At 45.1% G+C, this 19,357-nt stretch overlaps 1 protein-coding gene across 3 annotated transcripts in view; it reads right to left on the bottom strand.

The window, feature by feature from the left end:
* The window catches only part of SH3KBP1 (SH3 domain containing kinase binding protein 1), a 409,330-nt gene that overhangs the window by 46,575 nt on the left and 343,398 nt on the right, over positions 1–19,357 (bottom strand). For all 3 annotated transcript variants that reach the window (XR_004539909.1, XM_033949043.1, XM_033949044.1), the window contains 2 exons: positions 15,417–15,465; positions 952–1,032 (listed from right to left, as the gene is read on the bottom strand). Coding sequence is in view for 2 of the 3 variants with exons in the window: in XM_033949043.1 (XP_033804934.1) it covers positions 952–1,032; positions 15,417–15,465 (130 nt within the window). In the remaining variant the exon portion in view is untranslated. The remainder of the gene's footprint in view (positions 1–951; positions 1,033–15,416; positions 15,466–19,357) is intronic.

The raw sequence follows: 19,357 nt of genomic DNA, 5'->3' as shown, positions 1-19,357 counted from the left end.
CTGTATCCATCTTGAATGTCTCCTTACTTTTGTAAACCGCATGGATCTTTACTGTCATGCGGTATAGAAGAAGGCTTTTATGTTATGTTATGATTCTTCTGTACAAATCCCGAATAAAGAACAGTATAATGAATGCTTTAAATTTTCCAGAAAGCCTCAGCCCGACCACTCCACCGCTCAATACATCTTAGTAGCAGGAAGAATTACGTGGTTCTCATCACCGACTTTCAATTAATATGTTTTACTTATATTTTAATTACATTTATTTTACTCTTTATAAACTCTGTTAAAACTATAATTTAGCCATTTAATATTTAAGCCACTTATCTTTGAGATAACATGACTCGGGAGAGATGACCCGACATGTTTCGCACTCCCGTGATTTATCAAGGGTCTCCCATAGCCGTTCCTGTCATCCGACTCAGTGTAGGTTTAAAGAGTGCGAAACATGTCGGGTCGTCTCTCCCGAGTCATGTTAGCTCAAAGATTAAGTGGCTTAAATATTAAATGACTAAATTATAGTTTTAACGGAGTTTATAAAAAAGTAAAATAAACAGAATTAAAATATAAGTAAAACATATTAATTGAAAACCGGTGATGAGAGCCACGGAATTCTTCCCGCTACTAAGATGTATTGAGTGGTGGGGCTGAGGCTTTCTGGAAAATTTAAAGCATTCATTATATTGTTCTTTATTTGGGATTTGGACATTTGAGACTGTTATAGTTATTCCAAATTGAATACTTTAAAAAATTCTACATCATTACTGGGGAGATGATTCTGCTGTAGACAAATTGTGACAGCCTCAGTGGATGTCTAGGCTGTGTAGTGGGTGGGCCTGTCTTGAGCTGAACCAATTGTAGGATAGGTATTTCACAACCGCGGTCCAGCCTGCGCATAGTGGCTTGAATCTCCACCACTTGTCAGGGAAAGCTAACGAAAAGGATCCCTACCTTTTTCTTCTCCTCTGTTTGGAAGCGATTCTGGCCTTTCTGGAGGTATCTTTTTGATCTCATGCTTTCTCTCTGTGGTGCCTTAGATGAAAGAGAGAGAGAGAGAGAGAGAAAAAAAGAAAGTACAGCTACTATCAGTCCACACACTTTGTTACAACAAATTTTTAAAAGTTAACATTAAAAACCTGCCAATCTGGGGAAGACCCTATTCCGGGCAGAGTTCAAAAATATGTACATTACTACTGCTAATTTTTATAGTATTAGTTAATGTATATAATGTCATACACAAACATGAAATGTTCCATGTGTAATGACTCAGCTATTTAGGTGTGTACAGTGACTCGGCGTTTAAGAAGATGCGAGTTGGTGCAATGTTTCTTAATGAGGGCATCTGGGTTGTAAGAAATTAGCTCACATAAGTCCTGCTGATTGGAAATACATTCAAATACAGAGCCAGCGGAGGTGACTGGGATCTCTCTTTTAGTCATTCCCAGTGCATTTTGTTAAGAGATCATTTCCTCACACATGCGCCCACATCTGGACACCGAATTACACCATGCTCTCATTGTATTACATGAAGTGGGTGCATATTGACCAATGTGTTTGAAATATTCACTGACAGTGGAAGCTACTGCAGTCGATATATTAACAGCAGGAAGGGAGAAATTTATGCAGCATTAGGGCCTTAAGTCCAAAGCTATTTGACCAAAAATACTGCGCCAATATTTAAATCATCGCAGATTAGGCAGTAATGCAATTACATTATTGTACAACTACCCTAATGCAACTTGCAGTAATACACTGCATTAGGGCCCAAAAATCAGGGAAAAATAACCTCAGCTTTTTGTTGGGGTTATTTCACTGTTTGGGAGCACTGGTTTCCCAGGCCAGATAAGCAAGATTCCCTCTGGATTCTGGGTCCCCTGGCAAAAGACCCACTCTCCTCCCATAAGTACAAGCCCCCTCCCAATCAATCTTCCCTCACCTCTGAGGTATCTCTATCCCCCCCTCCCCTTCCCTCCCCCCCACAAAAAGTGACACTCGAAGATACAGGGAAATACTTTTAAAATCAACAAGAGGAAATATTTTTTCACTCAGAGAATAGTTAAGCTCTGGAACACATTGTCAGAAGGTTGTGGTAAGAGCAGACACTGGTTTTAAGAAGGATTTGGACAGTTTCCTGGAGGAAAAGTCCATAGTCTGTTATTGAGAAAGACATGGGGGAAGCCACTGCTTGTCCTGGATCGGTAGCATGGAATGTTGCTACTCTTTGGGATTCTGGAATGTTGCTACTGTTTGGGTTTTGGCCAGGTTCTAGTGACCTGGATTGGCCACTGTGAGAATGGGCTACTGGGCTTGACTGACCTTTGGTCTGACTGATAGATTCTTATGTTCTAATGGTTACCTTGATATTTTTGTTGTTCCGGTGAAAGGGGGAGGAGGTTCATGGTGTCTGGGGTTTCTTCAGGCTGGAGTGATGCCAGTTGCTCTTGCCCAGTGTGGTACCAGCTTCAAAATAACATAACATAACTTTATTCTTCTATATCGCCAACAATCAAACGACTTCTAGGCAGTTGATTGTTGGCAGTATAGAAGAATAAAGCTATGTTATGCTATAGTATGACTACTGCTAGAGTCAAATTTCCATATCTAATATAATAAAACGCTAGGCCGCGCATGCGCACTCCCATCGTGTGGGTCCATTTTCCGTGAGCTGTAGCAATCCATAGGAAGTGCGCATGCGCGGCTTACGGTTCTTTGAAGATGCAGCGGTGGCTACTCTCACGATCCCCGCCTGCGTCGGACTTTCGATGCAGGTGGGGATCATGAGAGGAGCCACCGTCGCGTCTTTCAAATAAAAAAAAAAAAATACGGCAAGACGTATGTCGGCCGCGGCGGCTGTCGGCGGCTGCAGGCCGCAGCAGCTGTAGCCCGCCGCGGCCGAGCATGGAGATGGGCCAAAGTTTTTGTCAACTTCTCAAAGACGCTGCAGCGGCTCCTCTCACGAGCCGCTCCTGCGTCGGAGAAGGCGGCGATCATGAGAGGAGCCGCCGGGAAGTTACACTGCTGGGGGCTCGGGCTGTTAGGTCCGTGCAGGCTCCTCTCGCGGTAAATAGAGGGAGAGGGAATGCTGCGGCTGCTGGACAGGGAAGTAGGGAAGGAGATAGGAAGAAAGACACAGGGACAGGGGCAGGGAGAGAGACAGAAAGACAAAAGGGGCCAGGGAGGGAGAGAGACAGAAAGAAAGACAGCGGGAGGAAGAGAGACAGAAAGAAAAAGACAGGGGTATGGAGAGAAACAGAAAAAAAGACAGATATATATTCTACCATAAGGGGGAGGAAGGGAGACAGAAAGAAAAGAAGAAAGACACTGGGACAGGGAGAGAGACAGAAAGACAGACAGACAAAGGGGGCCAGGGACAGAGACAGACAGAAAGAAAGACAGCAGGACAGAGAGAGAGAGAGAGACGGAAATAAAGACAGACAGAGAGACATATATTCTAGCACCCATTAATGTAACGGGCTAAAATACTAGTACAGAAATATTGGGGAGTGGATAGACTCTGCAGAGGGAACCCCAAGGCCAAGAGGACCTTGCAATGCCAACCTGGGAACATCAGGCCAAGGAAATGCTGCTGCTTCCAAAGTGGCTCACTAGTAATGTTTCTATTACAGAAAGGGGGATAGATGCATGGAAGTGTCTCCCAGAAGAGGTGGTGGAGACAGAGACTGTGTCTGAATTTAAAAGGGCCTAGGATAGGCACGTGGGATCTCTCAGAGAGAGAAAGAGAAAATGGTTACTGCGGATGGGCAGACTAGATGGGCCATTTGGTCTTTATCTGCTGTCATGTTACTATGTTTCTAGAACCATAAAGTTCTATGACCTCACAATGCAGATGTATAGAGCCTTATCCAATAGGGAGAGGAGATGCAAATGTTAATATCCTTAGCCAATAGGGAGAGGAGGAGATAGTGGATGCTGCGGATGGGTAGACTGAATGGGCCATTTCGCCTTTATCTGCCATCATGTTTCTATTCTCTTGAGCTGGGATTCAGCAAACTGCGATAATGGAACATCAGAGTGAAATAAATAGTCCTCTTTTACTGCACCTTGACGAATCCCCCTCCCCAAGTCTTACCTATCGTGAAATAAACAGTGTTCAACATCCTGTGTTTCTGCCTCTACACAATTATGCATTTTCTTTCTATACCTGGTTGTTAAAAAAGGCAATCCTGGGGTGGGATTAGAGCAGGGTTTCCAAACAGGTATTTTTAAAAGTATGCAGACATCACAGTTGAAAATCTACATAAAGTGGGGTATCTTTTTTAACTTTATGCAGTCATCCTGTCACTAAACAGTTTGCTCTTTATTCAGGTGGTTAAATTTCAAGTCTATTATTTAATCGCTATTGTTGACATCGTAAATAGCATGCAATGCCATTTACTTCTGTTTAAATATTTTTGCTTCTGTGATTGTCTGTTGCATATTTCTGGCTAATTCTTGCCTTGGTTGAATTTTTTCAAAAGGCAGTAAATAAAGCCTCATAAGTAAATATATTACTGTGCCAGCATTTCAGAACCACCAGAAATTCACAGGCAGAACTATGGACATTCCTGGCCAACCTGTGTCACAACCTGTCTACAGGTTAAAAGGGACTGGAGCTCTTCCAAGCGCCAACACTATATTCTGCACAGACTGAATTGGGTTGGTTGTATTTTACATTATTGCCACTAGAAGGCAGCATCAGTTCAACAAAGAATGCACAGGCTCAAAGTAAAGACACCTACCGTGTTTCCCTGAAAATAAGACCTACCCCAAAAATAAGTCCTAGCATGATTTTCAGGGTAGGTCTTTTTTTTTTTTTCAATTGTCTTTATTAGCAATTGCAAAGGGAACAACAACTAGGGTTTTGACCCAGGGTAGGTCTTAATATAAGCCCTACCCCAAAAATAAGCCCTAGTTGAAGCACTTATTTTGGGGGTAGGGGATAGCAAAATATGAGTCCACTGCTGGTACTGGGATCTTCCTAAATGCCGCAGCAGACCCTGCCATCTTTCCCAACCCACACGGCAGCAATCTAAACGGGCTGCTCCGGGTTTTCTCACATCGGGGCACTCCTCTGCTGCACCACTGTCATCAGCAATGTGGCAGAGGAACGTCCTCACGTGAGAAGGCCCGAAGCAGACTGTTTAGATTGCTGCTGCAACGCTGCCATTTGGAAGTAAGTAATGGTATGTCGGTCTCGCCATCGGCGTGGGGAGGCAGAGATGGAAGGGGAGGGAGAACTGGAAGGGTCGGCGGGGGCTTGGCTTCGTGGCAGGGGGGATAGAAAGATGCTGTGGGTTTTTGATTGGGCATTGTGCGTTTTGGGGGCCCAAAAATGATATAAGACAGTGTCTTATCTTCGGGGAAACACGGTAGCTGTGGTTTGGGAGAAAGAACTGGTTTACTTTGTGGCTGGTTTTCTGTAATTCATGAACAAAATAAGATTTTTAGTCCTAAGATAATGCAGGTCTGATTTTGTTTTGCAAATCAAACTAATTCTAATACAGAACCAATGCCATGTTCTCTCTCTATCACTCTATATGCACACATGCATACCTACATACACAAATAAACACACATAAAGGCATAAAATTCAGAGGTTTTGAGGTGTAGGGGTAGGTGGGTCTTGGTTAAACTTCAAGTTTTGGCTGTTCTAAGTTAATAGGGGCTAATAGCTACCATCAAGAAACAGCTGATTTTCTCCTATCTCAGATTACTTTTAATTTTTTTATTGGCATATACCATTACATGAATGAGGGCAGGCATGGCCTGCTAATGTTAAAAACAGCTGAACCTTGAAGAACAGCAGAGCAGAGTGAAATCCAGCCTTAACTTGGGATGATACTAGAAGAAATCAAAACATGCATGCATGCCTTGAAAAAAAAATCCTCACACTCTTGAATATTTTTCAAATTTTTTAAAATCTAAAAACACATTAGGAGTTTGTTTACAAATCTGTGCTACATACGCTACACTTTCAAATATAAAAAAAAAAAAAAATAATAATAGTAATATTCAAAAAGTAATTAATAATTAAGAAGTTTTGACTGCAAAACGGGTGTAGCCAGACACCCAATTTTTGGGCAGGCCCGAGCCAAAGGAGAACCCTACCCTCTGCCTGGCACCGCTCTCTCCCCTCCCCAGGTGATCAGGGGGTGTCTCTTAAATCCAATCCTACAATCTCCCTGGTACCTTTTAAGGCTTTTAGAAACATAGAAACATAGAAATAGACGGCAGATAAGGGCCACGGCCCATCTAGTCTGCCCACCTTAATGACCCACCCCTACCTTTCTCTGTGAAGAGAACCCACGTGACGATCCCATTTTGTCTTAAAATCAGGCACGCTGCTGGCCTCAATCACCTGAAGTGGAAGACCATTCCAGCGATCAACCACTCTTTCGGTGAAAAAGTACTTCCTGGTGTCACCTTGCAGCTTCCCTCCTCTGATTTTCCACGGATGCCCTCTTGTAGCCGTGGGACCTTTGAAAAAGAAGATATCTTCTTCCACCTTGATGCGGCCCGTGAGATATTTGAACGTCTCGATCATGTCTCCCCTCTCTCTGCGTTCCTCGAGTGAGTATAGCCGCAACTTATCCAGCCGTTCCTCGTATGGGAGGTCCTTGAGTCCTGAGACCATCCGGGTGGCCATTCGCTGGACCGACTCTAGTCTCAGCACATCTTTGCGGTAATGAGGCCTCCAGAATTGTACACAGTATTCCAGATGGGGTCTCACCATGGATCTATACAATGGCATAATGACTTCAGGCTTATGATTGACGAAACCCCTACGTATACACCCTATGATTTGTCTAGCCTTAGATGAAGCCTGCTCCACTTGATTGGCAGTCTTCATGTCTTCACTGATGATCACCCCTAAGTCCCGTTCTGCTACAGTCCTTGCTAGGATCTCGCCATTAAGGGTGTAACTTCTGCATGGGTTTTGGTTGCCAAGGTGCATGACCTTGCATTTTTTGGTATTGAAACCTAGTTGCCAGATCCTAGACCAGCGCTCCAATAGGAGTAGATCGTGCGTCATATTGTCGGATATTGAGTTTTGATCGTTACACTCCTTTCTACTACATTGCATAGTTTGGCGTCATCTGCGAATAACGTTATTTTACCTCGAAGCCCTTCTGCTAAGTCTCTTATAAAGATATTGAACAGGATCGGGCCCAAGACCGATCCCTGCGGCACTCCACTGATCACCTCTGTCATTTCAGAGGGGGTGCCATTCACGACCACTCGCTGAAGCCTGCCTCCAAGCCAGTTCTCAACCCATTTTGTCAAAGTGTCACCCAATCCTATAGAACTCATTTTGTTCAACAGCCTGCGGTGTGGTACGCTATCGAAAGCTTTGCTGAAGTCTAAGTATACGATGTCCAGGGGCTCCCCAACATCCAGCTTCCTCATCACCCAGTCAAAGAAGCTGATCAGGTTGGATTGGCAGGATCTCCCCATAGTAAATCCATGTTGACGGGGATCCCGTAGATTCTCCTCGTTCATGATCGTATCCAATTGACGTTTGATTAGAGTTTCCATCAGCTTGCTCACTATTGATGTGAGACTCACTGGTCTATAGTTTGCAGCCTCCATTTTGCAACCTTTTTTATGGAGTGGAATGACGTTAGCCGTTTTCCAGTCCAACGGGACTATACCCGTACTAAGGGAGAGATTGAAGAGCGCGGATAGTGGTTCCGCCAAGACATCACTTAACTCCCTGAGCACCCTGGGGTGTAGGTTGTCTGTCCCCATCGCTTTGTTAACCTTGAGTTTAGACAGCTCACAGTAGACACTGCCTGGCGTAAACTCGAAGCTACTAAACGGGTCTACTGAACAATCCCTCGTCTGTAGCAGAGGGCCAGATCCCGGCTCCTCGCGGGTGAAGACCGAGCAGAAGTATTCGTTTAAAAGTTTAGCCTTTTCCGAGTCCACTTCTACATAGTTCCCGTCTGGTTTCCTAAGGCGTACTATCCCGCCTGTGTTTCTGTTTCTGTCGCTAATATACCTGAAGAAGGATTTATCGCCCTTCTTGATGTTTTTTGCTAACGTCTCCTCGTTTCGGAATTTGGCCTCTCTAACTGCTGTTTTGACGGCTCTTGCCTTGACCAGGTAGTCTTCTCTCGAGTCCTGATTCCCTGATTTTAGTTTTATGCCTGTAGCTGTTTCTCAGTCATGGCCCCTACCTGCTAGAACTCTCTTCCCCCTTTACCTTAGGATAGAACTGTCCTTTATAGCAGTGGTCCCCAACCCTGTCCTGGCCAATCGGGTTTTCAGGATAGTTCTAATGAATATGCATGGAGCAGATTTGCATGCCTGTCACTTCCATTATATGCAAATCTCTCTCATGCATACTCATTAGGGCTATCCTGAAAACTCGATTGGCCCGGTAGTCCTCCAGAGCAGGGTTAGGGGGTTCAAAAGTCAACTGAAGACTTATTACGTTCCCTTGGCCTTTGACTTAGGGTCTCTTTTCTGATCTCAAACTCTGCTCACGTTCTTTAGGGTTTACTCCTCAATTTATTCTTTTGGGTCCAGAGAAGAGCGACTAAAATGGTTAAGGGGCTGGAAGAGTTGCCGTCTAGTGAAAGATTGGAGAACTGGGCCTCTTCTCCCTTCAAGACTTAGCAGATAAAGACAGATTGTTCATCCTATCCAAGGTAGAGAGAACGAGAGGACACTCTCTAAAGTTAAAAGGGGATAGATTCCGTACAAATGTAAGGAAGTTCTTCTTCACCCAGAGAGTGGTGGAAAACTGGAACGCTCTTCTGGAGTCTGTTATAAGGGAAAACACCCTCCAGGGATTCAAATAGGGGGAAACAACCTCCAGGGATTCAAGACAAAGTTAGACAAGTTCCTGCTAAACTGGAACGTACGCAGGTGAGGCTGGACTCATTTTGAGCACTGGTCTTTGACCTGGGGGGCCGCCGCTATCTCGGGTGAGTCCTGTGATGTCTCATACTTGTTCATGTAACTATGTCTGTTTTCCTTCCAATTTATAGTCTGTAAACCGCTTAAATTACACATTGTTTTATTTCTGCTGCACATTCCAGTGGCTACTCTGAAGCCAGAGCCACCAAGGCACTGGAGTGAGTGGAGGTCACTCCTATCCATTCTGCCATAGACCACCAGGAACTAGAAAGGTAGGCCTATGGGTCCTATAGGGGAGTGGGGGGAGGGTCCTTTATGAAGGGGTGCAATGCTCGGAAGAGGCCAGGAGGGAGGATGGTTGGCTTTTGTTGAAGAAGCAGAAGTGGAGGGGAGACCATGACTCTTCAGGCTGCTACTTGGACGTTATCTGGGTACCGGTTGATGTTCAGTGCTAACCAGGCAAAGATAGGATTCTATTTTATGCATTCCCATCTGGGCATTAGGACTGAATATCATCGGTGATCACACTCCAACCTGGCACTACCCAGACTGCGCGTGGGGGGTAGGGGTGGGGGGGGGGTCTGTGTCCACTACCTGGTTATGTGCTGCTGAATATCAGAGGATAGGAGGTCACAAATGACTTAACCAAGCAGGAGCCTTTCCTGCTCATTTAAATCACTGTAAGCCACTGTGAACCATAAGGGATTTGGTGGGATACTACTTCTACTATTCATTCAGTTATATCCGACCCTTGGATATGCTATAGGCCAGTCCTCGCCTTGCTTCCCTGTTTTCTAGTGAATTTGCCCTCATCACGTCCAAAATAGGTCAGTTTCTGTTCGGTCATCTTGCCTTTCAGGGACAACTCATGTTTTATATGATCAAGAACATCTTTGTTGGTGACCCTAACCATCCATGGGATTTGTATAAGTCTTCTCCGGCACCACAGCTCGAAGGCATCAATTTTTCTTCCATCTGCTTTCTCGAGAGTTCATGTCTTGAAGCCATACGTTGCCATTGGGAACATGACGGCAGTGATCAATTTTTGATGGTGACTGAGACATCCTTGCACTTCCACATTTGGTCCATGCTCACCATGGCTGCATATCACCCCCCTCCACCCCCCCAGTTTGGTGGGATATAAGCACGAGAAATAGAATTGAACTCAAAAGAGGTATTGGAAGCCAGCAACAAAATGAATTGATGCAATCACACTGATTCTGAATATCCCACTGAGGAGCTTTCAGAGATAAACCGAAGAGACGGCACACTTATGACAGTTAATCTATATGGTTGCCAGGGGTGATCCTCAATTTGATGACTACTTAATCATTGATTACTGACACTCTTCCTCAAATGCAGTGCATATTATTCATTGCAGAAAATGTGATGAAGGGTCCCATGTTGAAGAGACAAGGCAAATGTTAAAGACAAGAAACGATTCACATAGACGTATGATCAGATGCTACAAAGCAAACCAAGGAGACACCTAGTGAGAGAACATTTTTCAGGACCAAAATTCTGCATCAATGGCCTTATGATCAGAAAATTAAAAGGATTTTTTTTTTTTTTAAACAACCTAGGAATGTAAGACATTTTAATTTAAAATAAGATACTTTGCAACTAATGAGAAAGCACCTTCAGAGGTGTTAGTCGGGGACGGCATGCAGAGAATCTCATATCCCCTCCCACTTCCCCTGGTAGGCTTCTTAGCTTGTTTTCAGAACTGAGGCACCGTGAGCCAACATCGGGCAGGAAGGCACTCGCGCATGCATGGTGTGGGCAGTCTCAAAGCTTCATAAAAGCTTAAAGTGACAGTACACTTAGCACTGTCCATACCAGGCTCCATGGATGGCATCACCCACACGTGAGACTATGCTGCCTGCTCGTCCTAGGATAAAGGACTTTTTTCTGTATTTCCTATATTATATAAATCACAAAATTATACCTCTTGTCACCTTCTGATAACCCTTCTAGCGCTCCTTCTGTTCTCCCTCTCTCTGCCCCACTCCTACCTTCCCCTCCCCCAACCGTCAGTGGAATGCTTTTATGTTTCACTTATTTATTCTTCTGAAAAAAAAAAGGGTTACTTTTGAAAGCTCATCATAAAATGGATTGAGAATTAGTCCAATATAAAAGGTATCACCTTCTCTCTGGAATTCGTTGCCTAATCATTTACGAATCGAATCCGTACTAAAGCAATTTAAAGCAAAATTAAAAACATTCTTGTTCCAAGATGCTTTTGGACAACAACCGTCCTTTTAAGGACTAAACCCAGTTTTATAGCCTTTTACCCTTACCTATTGTTTTTCCATTAATTGTGCACTTTCTCGTTAAGATTGGAGTTCTCGCCCTTCTTCCCTAATTGTTTGTAGTCAGTATATATGTTCGTATGTGTTTACTAACCTAACCTGGTTCTGTTTAGTAATTTAATTTTAATTTGTTCTTAAGACACTTTTTATTTCTGTACACCGCTTAGAAATTTAATTAAGCGGTATAAAATTTTTTTTAAAAATAAACTTGAAACTTATTTCTTTATATTAACGTATATATTCGGATATTGTCATCTTTTGCTCAAACTGTCCTGACCTGGAGCAGGTGGTTATGGGCTCTGAAAGGTAGTCAAAAAATGTATTGTTAGTCCAATAAAAAAAAGGTTATTGCCTTATTTTCCATATCTGTTTCATTAATTAACTTTCAAAGTGAACAAACACAGCTACCGCACTGCTTGGTATGATAGAAAGGAATCCTCTTCTATTTTTCTTGATTGAACTTCTGTAAAATGTTATCTGAGAAACTGTCAGACCTTCGGAATAGCGAATGACACGGTGACAGAATTCATCACCATTTCCTTCACTGCGGATAACCGTGGGAAACCATCCCTATGTCACTCTTTAAGGAGAGAGGGAAGAATCAGATTATGAATGGGCACAACCAACGACCCTCAAGCCTTGCATTGAAGAATGCTGGTAGAAGGACTGAGGTTGAGATAGACACTGAAGAATGACAGTCTCTGGTATCCAGAGCTGATACTGTGATGTCACAATGCTTTATTCCACCAATAAAAGACAACCTCATCAGTGATGTCACAATGGGTTCATTATCCTATATTTGGCTCACATAAGAATCAGAGTATGAATGGGCACAGCCACCGACCCTCAAGCCTTGCATTGAAGAACGCAGGTGTAGAAGGACTGAGATAGAGATAAGACTCTAAAGAATGACATGGGATGGTTTCCCGTGGTTGTCTGCGGGGATGGGAATGGTGATGAATTCTGTCACCGTGTCAATCTCTACTTCAGAGCACACAAAGGAGGGGCTTTACAGTATACTTGAACAGCGACCTTCTGGTGTCTTTCTGGTGGCACACATCTCTGTGCATACAGAAGGACCTACTGGGTGACTTCCTGGACTATATGATCACTGGACCAGTTAAAGTAATTCTTTATACCCTAAGGTGCCATGAGCTGAGGAGAGATACTTTTTCATTATCTGTCACTGTTCAAAGACATCCCACCAAAGGAACAAAGTGCGACTTGTAGGAAACCAGGATTCAAAGTCAATTTTAATACCGTATATGTAAACAGCGGCAAAGTTCAATACAATTCTCTCTGATATAGATGAGGAAAATCTTGCATCTCTCGACATGACTGTGTTTTGGCAAGTCTTCCTTCATCAGGAGAAGTGAACCTTAATGTCAAGAATTTCTTTCAGGACAAAGATTCGGTTATCAAAGTGGTTTTTCTTTACTCGCCTTGACATTAAGGTTCACTTCTCCTGATGAAGGCAGACTTGCCGAAACACGGCCGTGCCGAGAGATACGAGAGACTCTTCATCTCTATAAGAGAGAATTGTATTGAACTTTGCTGTTTACGTATTTTAAAATTGACTTTGAATTCCTGATTTCCTACAAGCCCCACTTTGTTCCTTTGTCATGCACTGCATGGGACTTTGAACATAAGAACAAAAGAATTGTCATACTGGGTCAGACCAAAGGTCCATCAAGTCCAGTATCCTGTTTCCAACAGTGGCCAACCCAGGTCTCAAGTACTTAGCTAGATCAAAATAACAAAATTCCTAGGAATAAGCAGTGGATTTTGCCCAAGCCATCTCAATAATGTCTTATGGACTTCACTTTTGGGAAATTATCCAAGCCTTTTTTTAAACCCCACTAAGCTAACCGATTTCATCACAGCCTCTGGCAATGAATTCCAGAGTTTAATTATATGTTGTGTGAAGAAATATTTTTTCTGGCTTGTTTTAAATCTATTACTTAGTAGCTTCATCGCATGTCCCCTAGTCCTAGTATTTTTGGAAAGAGTGAACAAGCAATTCACATCTACCCCTTTCCACTCCACTTTGCTTGCTCCTTGTTTCATGCAAAGATATCGTACCACATTTTGACCCAAACCTGTTTGAAAAGCTATGAAGGTAATATATGGAAATAGAAAACAAAAAAATAAGATATAATGATAACTTTTTATTGGACTAACAATACATTTTTGACTAATTTTTGAAGGCAATACCTTCTTTGGGTGGGACATAAGCAAAAGATGACAAATAGCAGAATATATCAGTGAAATATTGAGTAAAATGGTGCAGTAAAAGATGGGTTACCTTTGAAAGCTAACAAAAAATGCATGAAGCAGGTCCAATTAAAAAGGTAGCTCCTTTATATTTTGTTCAGTTTCTATGTATTATTAGTGAAATATAAAAGCATTCCAATGGCAGAGTCATAGGGAAAAGCAGAGCTATGGATGAGGAGTGATGGGGAGAGATGGATGGGTGGATCAGAGGGTGACAAAGCAGTATAAATTTATGGCTTATAATACGATAGGAAACCCAGATCTTGTTATGTCTTTTCTGACGGGTGTAAAAATGTTTGATTCGTTTATATTTAAATTCACCGTATTGCAATGTTAATAATTGAAAACTAATAAAGATTTAAAAAATATATATATATATATTTCACCATTTTAACATCAAAAATTTATCTACCTAGATTATTTTTAAAGTTTCTTTTTTTTGGAAGGATATGGTTAATAGGGTAAGGTTAATCTGGGGAAATCTGTTTTTGTGTTTTATTACATTATCATTAGGTAGGTGGGGAGGGGGAGGGGGAAAAATTTGTTGAGTATGTATATTTGATAGTTAAATATGCTTATATTGATTTATTATATGTGAAATATTTATGTATTGCATTATTGAAGATTGTAAAAAAAATAAAGAATTATTTTTTTTAAAAAAGTTGTTGGTTTTTTTTAGCATAAAATCACCAAATCAATTCTCTTGTCTTGCCAAGTGCTCTTCCATAGATGCATCACTCTGGTTAGCTTTGCGGTATTTAAGGTGGTGCCCTTGTAAGTCATTTCTTGGCTTTAGTATCCTCCGTCACATTGTTTTTGCATTGAATAATATACACTGCATTTGATGAAGAGCTTGGGTGGGATTCCTTTATGCTGAATATTTTTCCCAGGTAAGTAATTGAGGAGGGGGTCCTGTGATACTGTGCTGGTACGTTTTGCAGCATGGTTTATTGCAAGAAGTCTACCCGTTCGCTTCATTTTGAGTGTCTGTCGGGAGTTTGTCGGAAGGGCCAGCGCTGGGGGAGCTGGGAATATCTCTTTCAGCAATTCATCCTCCCAGAACAGAGGCTGTAGATCTTTTACGAAAAGCTACAAGAAAAGGATTTTAAGGCAGCAGTGTGCACTGTAAACCACACATATGCAATCTACAGGTTTTGAGTCAGCACTGTGACACAACCACCTGTGTACACCAAGCAAAAAAGTAAAAGCCACTGTACTTTAGCAGCCTGACTTGAAAATGAGAGCTGGGCAATTAGCTTTAAGTCAAAACCAGTGACGTAGAGAGGGTGGGAGGCTTCTGGTGCTAACCCCCCCCCATCCTCTGCCCCCCCCCCCGCCACATGCGTGCCCCTTTCCCTCCCCATACCTGTTTATGTTCGCCAGTGCAAGCATCTCCAATCTGCTACCCACCCCAGCTTTGGCTCGCCCTCTGATGTCACTTCCTGGTCCTGCGACCAGGAAGTGACTTCAGCGGGAGAGCCGAGGCTGGCGAGAGCGGCAGGTTGGAGCTGCTGTTCACAGCATATTTTATTTATTCAATTTTCTATACCGTTCTTCCAGGGCAGCTCAGAACGGCTTACATTAATTTATTCAGGTACTCAAGAATTTTCCCTGTCCGTCCCGGACTCACAATCTATCTAATGTACCTGGGGCAATGGGGGGATTAAGTGACTTGCCCAGGTCATAAGGAGCAGCGTGGGTTTGAACCCACAACCTCGGGGTGCTGAAACTGTAGCTTTAATCACTGCGCCACATGGGGGGGGGGAGGGATGGCACACACGCAGCAGGGGAAGGGCAGGGAAGGATGGGAGCGTAGAGGAGGCACTCTCACCAAGACATCACCTGGGGCGGTCCCGCCGCCTCGCTCTCCCCTTACTATGCCACTGGTCAAATCCCAGGCTCAGGGATGACTGAAGCCAATGCTCTCGGTGCCTGTTAGTCATGGTTTTCAGGAGTCATCATTACCTGTCCCCGGCTTGATGGCAGGAGTAATTGGAGGTGGCTTCTTCGGTCTCTGCAATGGCACAATGGAATAAGAGAACATTAAGCTCCCGGATCAACCTCACGCACCAGGAAGTGACAAAATCTCTGTGCACTGTTTTCAAAAACAATTAGCACTCGCAATAAACACAGTACAGAAATGAAGTTTGTTCTGTATAAGCTTTCTGAAGCTTTCTAGTGCTCTTTTTGAAGAAAGACTCACAGCTGCCACAACACTCGATAAACTACCCTGGAAGTGAAACAAAACGTCTAGAGTAGTGTGTCCATAACTGTATAAAACCACTAGAAAAAATGTTTGCCCCTTTATCAGAAGTCCCCGTACCTGGACGAGTCTGGACTCCCAACTCAGAACACATAAACGGCCTCTTTTACAAAGCCACGCTAACGGCCCCGAAGCCCATAGAGATTTAAAGGGCTTCAGGGTGGAAAGTTGCGCGGGGACAGAAATCCCACCCATTCCCGCCTGTCCCCATCAGGATCCTTTCCGTCCCCACCCATCCCCGCAAGGAATTACCTCCATCCCCGCCCATCCCCATAAAAAGCAGCAATTACTTCTGACAGGATCATCAATTCCACAGTTTCTTTTGCTGTTTTCCTTGTGGAATCTCTTTGGTGGAACCCTTTTTTTTGTTTTCTGTTCAGGTAATTAACTTATAAACCCCCCTCTTTTACTAAGGCTGATGTGTCCATTATATTATATGGATAAACCCTTCTTTCAAAGCCTTCCATCCCTGTGGGAGTCCCATGGGCCAGAGGGGGGTCCCCGTGGGTTTTGGGGGGATTCCCGCGATCCCCGTTCCCGTGCAGACCTCTACTTCAGGGCTGTTGCCGCGCGGCTTTGTAAGAGAGGCCAAAAATTTTGAGTGGATAGTAACATTTGAAAAAGCACCTTCCATTTAACAAAAAGGCATTTAAGCGTTCTCCCCTCCCCCCTTTATGAAGCCGCATTAGGCTTTTTTATTGCCGTCCGCAGTGGTAAAAACTCAGACGCTCATAGAATTCCTATGAGCGTCAGTTTTTACCGCTGCGGCTTGCAATAAAAAAGCCTAATATGGCTTCATAAAATGGGGGAGGGGGGTTAATGAAAGATGTCTTTACCTTGAGACCTGAGCAAGTGTTGCATGGCGAAGCCTGGTACACAATACCATAACCAACACCTGGATTCTCAGTTTGACCCTAAAAATGTCACGTCATCCCCTGTATCTTAGTTCTAATCAAGACTCTGTAAACAGATCCTGTGTAGTCGCAGGCTTTCAGTACCATAATTTAATAATAATAATAATAACTTATTTTTGTATACCGCAGTACCAGAATAGTTCAGAGCGGTTTACATGACAAGAGACTGTACATCTACAGCGAAATTTACAAATAAGTCAATCAATCAATATAACTTAGCAAGTTGGGAGCAGGCAAGAAGGAGATAGAGAGGTTATAAACAAGTCAATCGGCGTGACTTAGGAAGTCGGGTGCAGGTAGGTAGGAGGTGCAGGTAGGTGGGAGGTGCAGGAAGGTGGGAGGTACAAAGCATAGTTAAAAGTAGAGTTACAAGGAGGGCGGGAGTCAGAGATATTTGTCAAAGAGATAAGTTTTGGTTGACTTCCTGAAAGTTTGGTAGGAGGGAGAATTAGAGATGAGAGTGGATAGACATTTGTTCCATTTGCATGCCTGGAACGCCAGGGATCTGTCAAGGAATCTCTTGTAGATGCAGCACTTTAGGGACGGGAAGGCAAACAAGTGGGTGTTACGTGTGCGGGTGGGGCCAGGACGGATAAAGTGATCTGATAGGTAGATTGGAGACGAGCCTGTTAGGGTTTTGAAGCAGAAGCAAGCAAATTTGAAGATAATCCTCGCCACCATAGGCAGCCCGTGCAGTTTTTTGTAGAAGGGGCTTATATGGTCAGATTTTTTTGAGATTACAGATGAGTCGAACGCAGTGGCGTACCAAGGGGGGGGCGGGAGGGGCAGTCCGCCCCAGGTGCCAGCCCTAAGGGGGTGCTCCCGGCCTTGCCGTTCAGTCCCCCCCCACCCCCCGAAGGACCGCTCGCCCCATTGACCTTCCTGCACCACCTGTGAAGCAGCCCGCAGCAGGATCGCGATGTCAGCGATCCCTGAGCTGCTTGGGCGCTGCTTCCTGCGCCGCGGTCCCGCCCCTCCTCTGATGTCAGAGGAGGGGTGGGACCACGGCGCAGGAAGCAGCGCCTAAGCAGCGCAGGGATCACTGACGTCGCGATCCTGCTGCGGCTGCTTCATAGGTGGTGCAGGAAGGTCAGTGGGGCGAGCGGTCCTTCGGGGGTGGGGGGGGAGGGAGACTGAACGGCAAGGCCGGGAGCATAGGTAGTGCTGCTTCATAGGTGGTGCGGGGAGGCCAGGGGGGCGAGCGGTCCTTCGGGGTGGGGCGGGCGGGCAGGCAGGCAGGCTGGCTTTCAAGGGGGAGGGGGGTGACAGGCAGGCAGGCAGGCCTTCAAGGGGGGGACAGGCCTTCGGGGGGGTGTGCAGACCTTCAAGGGGGGGGCAGGCAGGCCTTCAAGGGGGGGCAGGCAGGCCTTCAAGGGGGGGACAGGTCTACAAGGGGGTGGGATAGGCTTACAAGGGGGTGGGACAGGCCTTCAGGGGGGTGCAGGCCTTCAGGGGGGGTGCAGGCCTTCGGGGGGGGTGCAGGACTTCTGGGGGGGGGGTGCAGACCTTCAAGGGGGTGCAGGCCTTCAAGTGGGGGGACAGGCCTTCAAGGGGGGGACAGGCAGGCAGGCCTTCAAGGGGGGACAGGCCTACAAGGGGGGGACAGGCCTACAAGAGGGTGGGACAGGCCTTCAAGGGGGGTGCAGGCCTTTGGGGGGTGCAGGCCTTTGGGGGGGTGCAGACCTTCAAGGGGGTGCAGGTCTTCAAGGGGGGGACAGGCCTTCGGGGGGGGTGCAGACCTTCAAGGGGGTACAGGCCTTCAAAGGGGAGACAGGCCTACAAGGTGGTGGGACAGGCCTTCAAGGGGGGACAGGCCTACAAGGTGGTGGGACAGGCCTTCAAGGGGGGACAGGCCTACAAGGGGGGGACAGGCCTTTGGGGGGGTGCAGGCCTTCGGGGGGGTGCAGCAGACCTTCAAGGGGGGGGACAGGCATACAGGCCTTCAAGGGGGTGGGACAGGGGGGTACAAGCCTTCAAGGAGGGACAGGCAGGCCTTTAAGGGGGGACAGGCCTTTGGGGGGGACCCTGGTTTAGAAGTACACGGAGGGAAGGGGGGTGTTCAAAGAGACGTGCATATGCCAAACTTTGGGGGGGGGGGAAGAAATAATGGGTTTGAAAATAGAGGAGAGGGAGAGAGATGATGGACCATGGGATTTAGGGAGGGAAGGAACAGAAAGGGAGAGAAATTGGACACAAGGGATGGTGTGGAGGATGGATAGAGATACTGGATAAGAGGGTAATTGGGAAAAGAAAGGGAGAGATGGTGGACTCTGGGGTGGTGGGGAAGGAGGGAGAGATACCTGATGAAAGGGTAGTTAAGAAAAGGTGGATCTGTGGAGGGAGATGAAAAAAAGGAAAGATACCATACTTCCTGGGGAGGGAAGGGAAATGGAAAGGGAGGACAGAGTTGGCAGATGGATGGTTAGCATGCAGAAAGAAGAAAGAAGGAGACCCTGGCAAACAAGTTATCAGAAGAAAACCAGAGCCTTGGACCAACAAGATTTGAAATATAACCAGACAACAAAAGGTAGAAAAATTAATTTTATTTTCTGTTTTGTGATTACAATATGTCAGATTTGAAATGTGTATCCTGCCAGAGCTGGTGTTGGACTGCAAACGTGAGCTAGGATTTAACAGAGAGAGGAAAAGTCCTTTTTGTTTCTTTATTTTATTTACACCACAGCGCCAGTGTGGTTAGGAGAAGCCAAAGGGGATGAAAAAGCTATAAA

This window comes from Geotrypetes seraphini, chromosome 6, assembly GCF_902459505.1.
Source record: "Geotrypetes seraphini chromosome 6, aGeoSer1.1, whole genome shotgun sequence".
NCBI lineage: Eukaryota > Metazoa > Chordata > Amphibia > Gymnophiona > Dermophiidae > Geotrypetes > Geotrypetes seraphini.
Note: the sequence above shows the minus strand (reverse complement) of the source record. Positions and strands in the feature narration are given on the sequence as shown.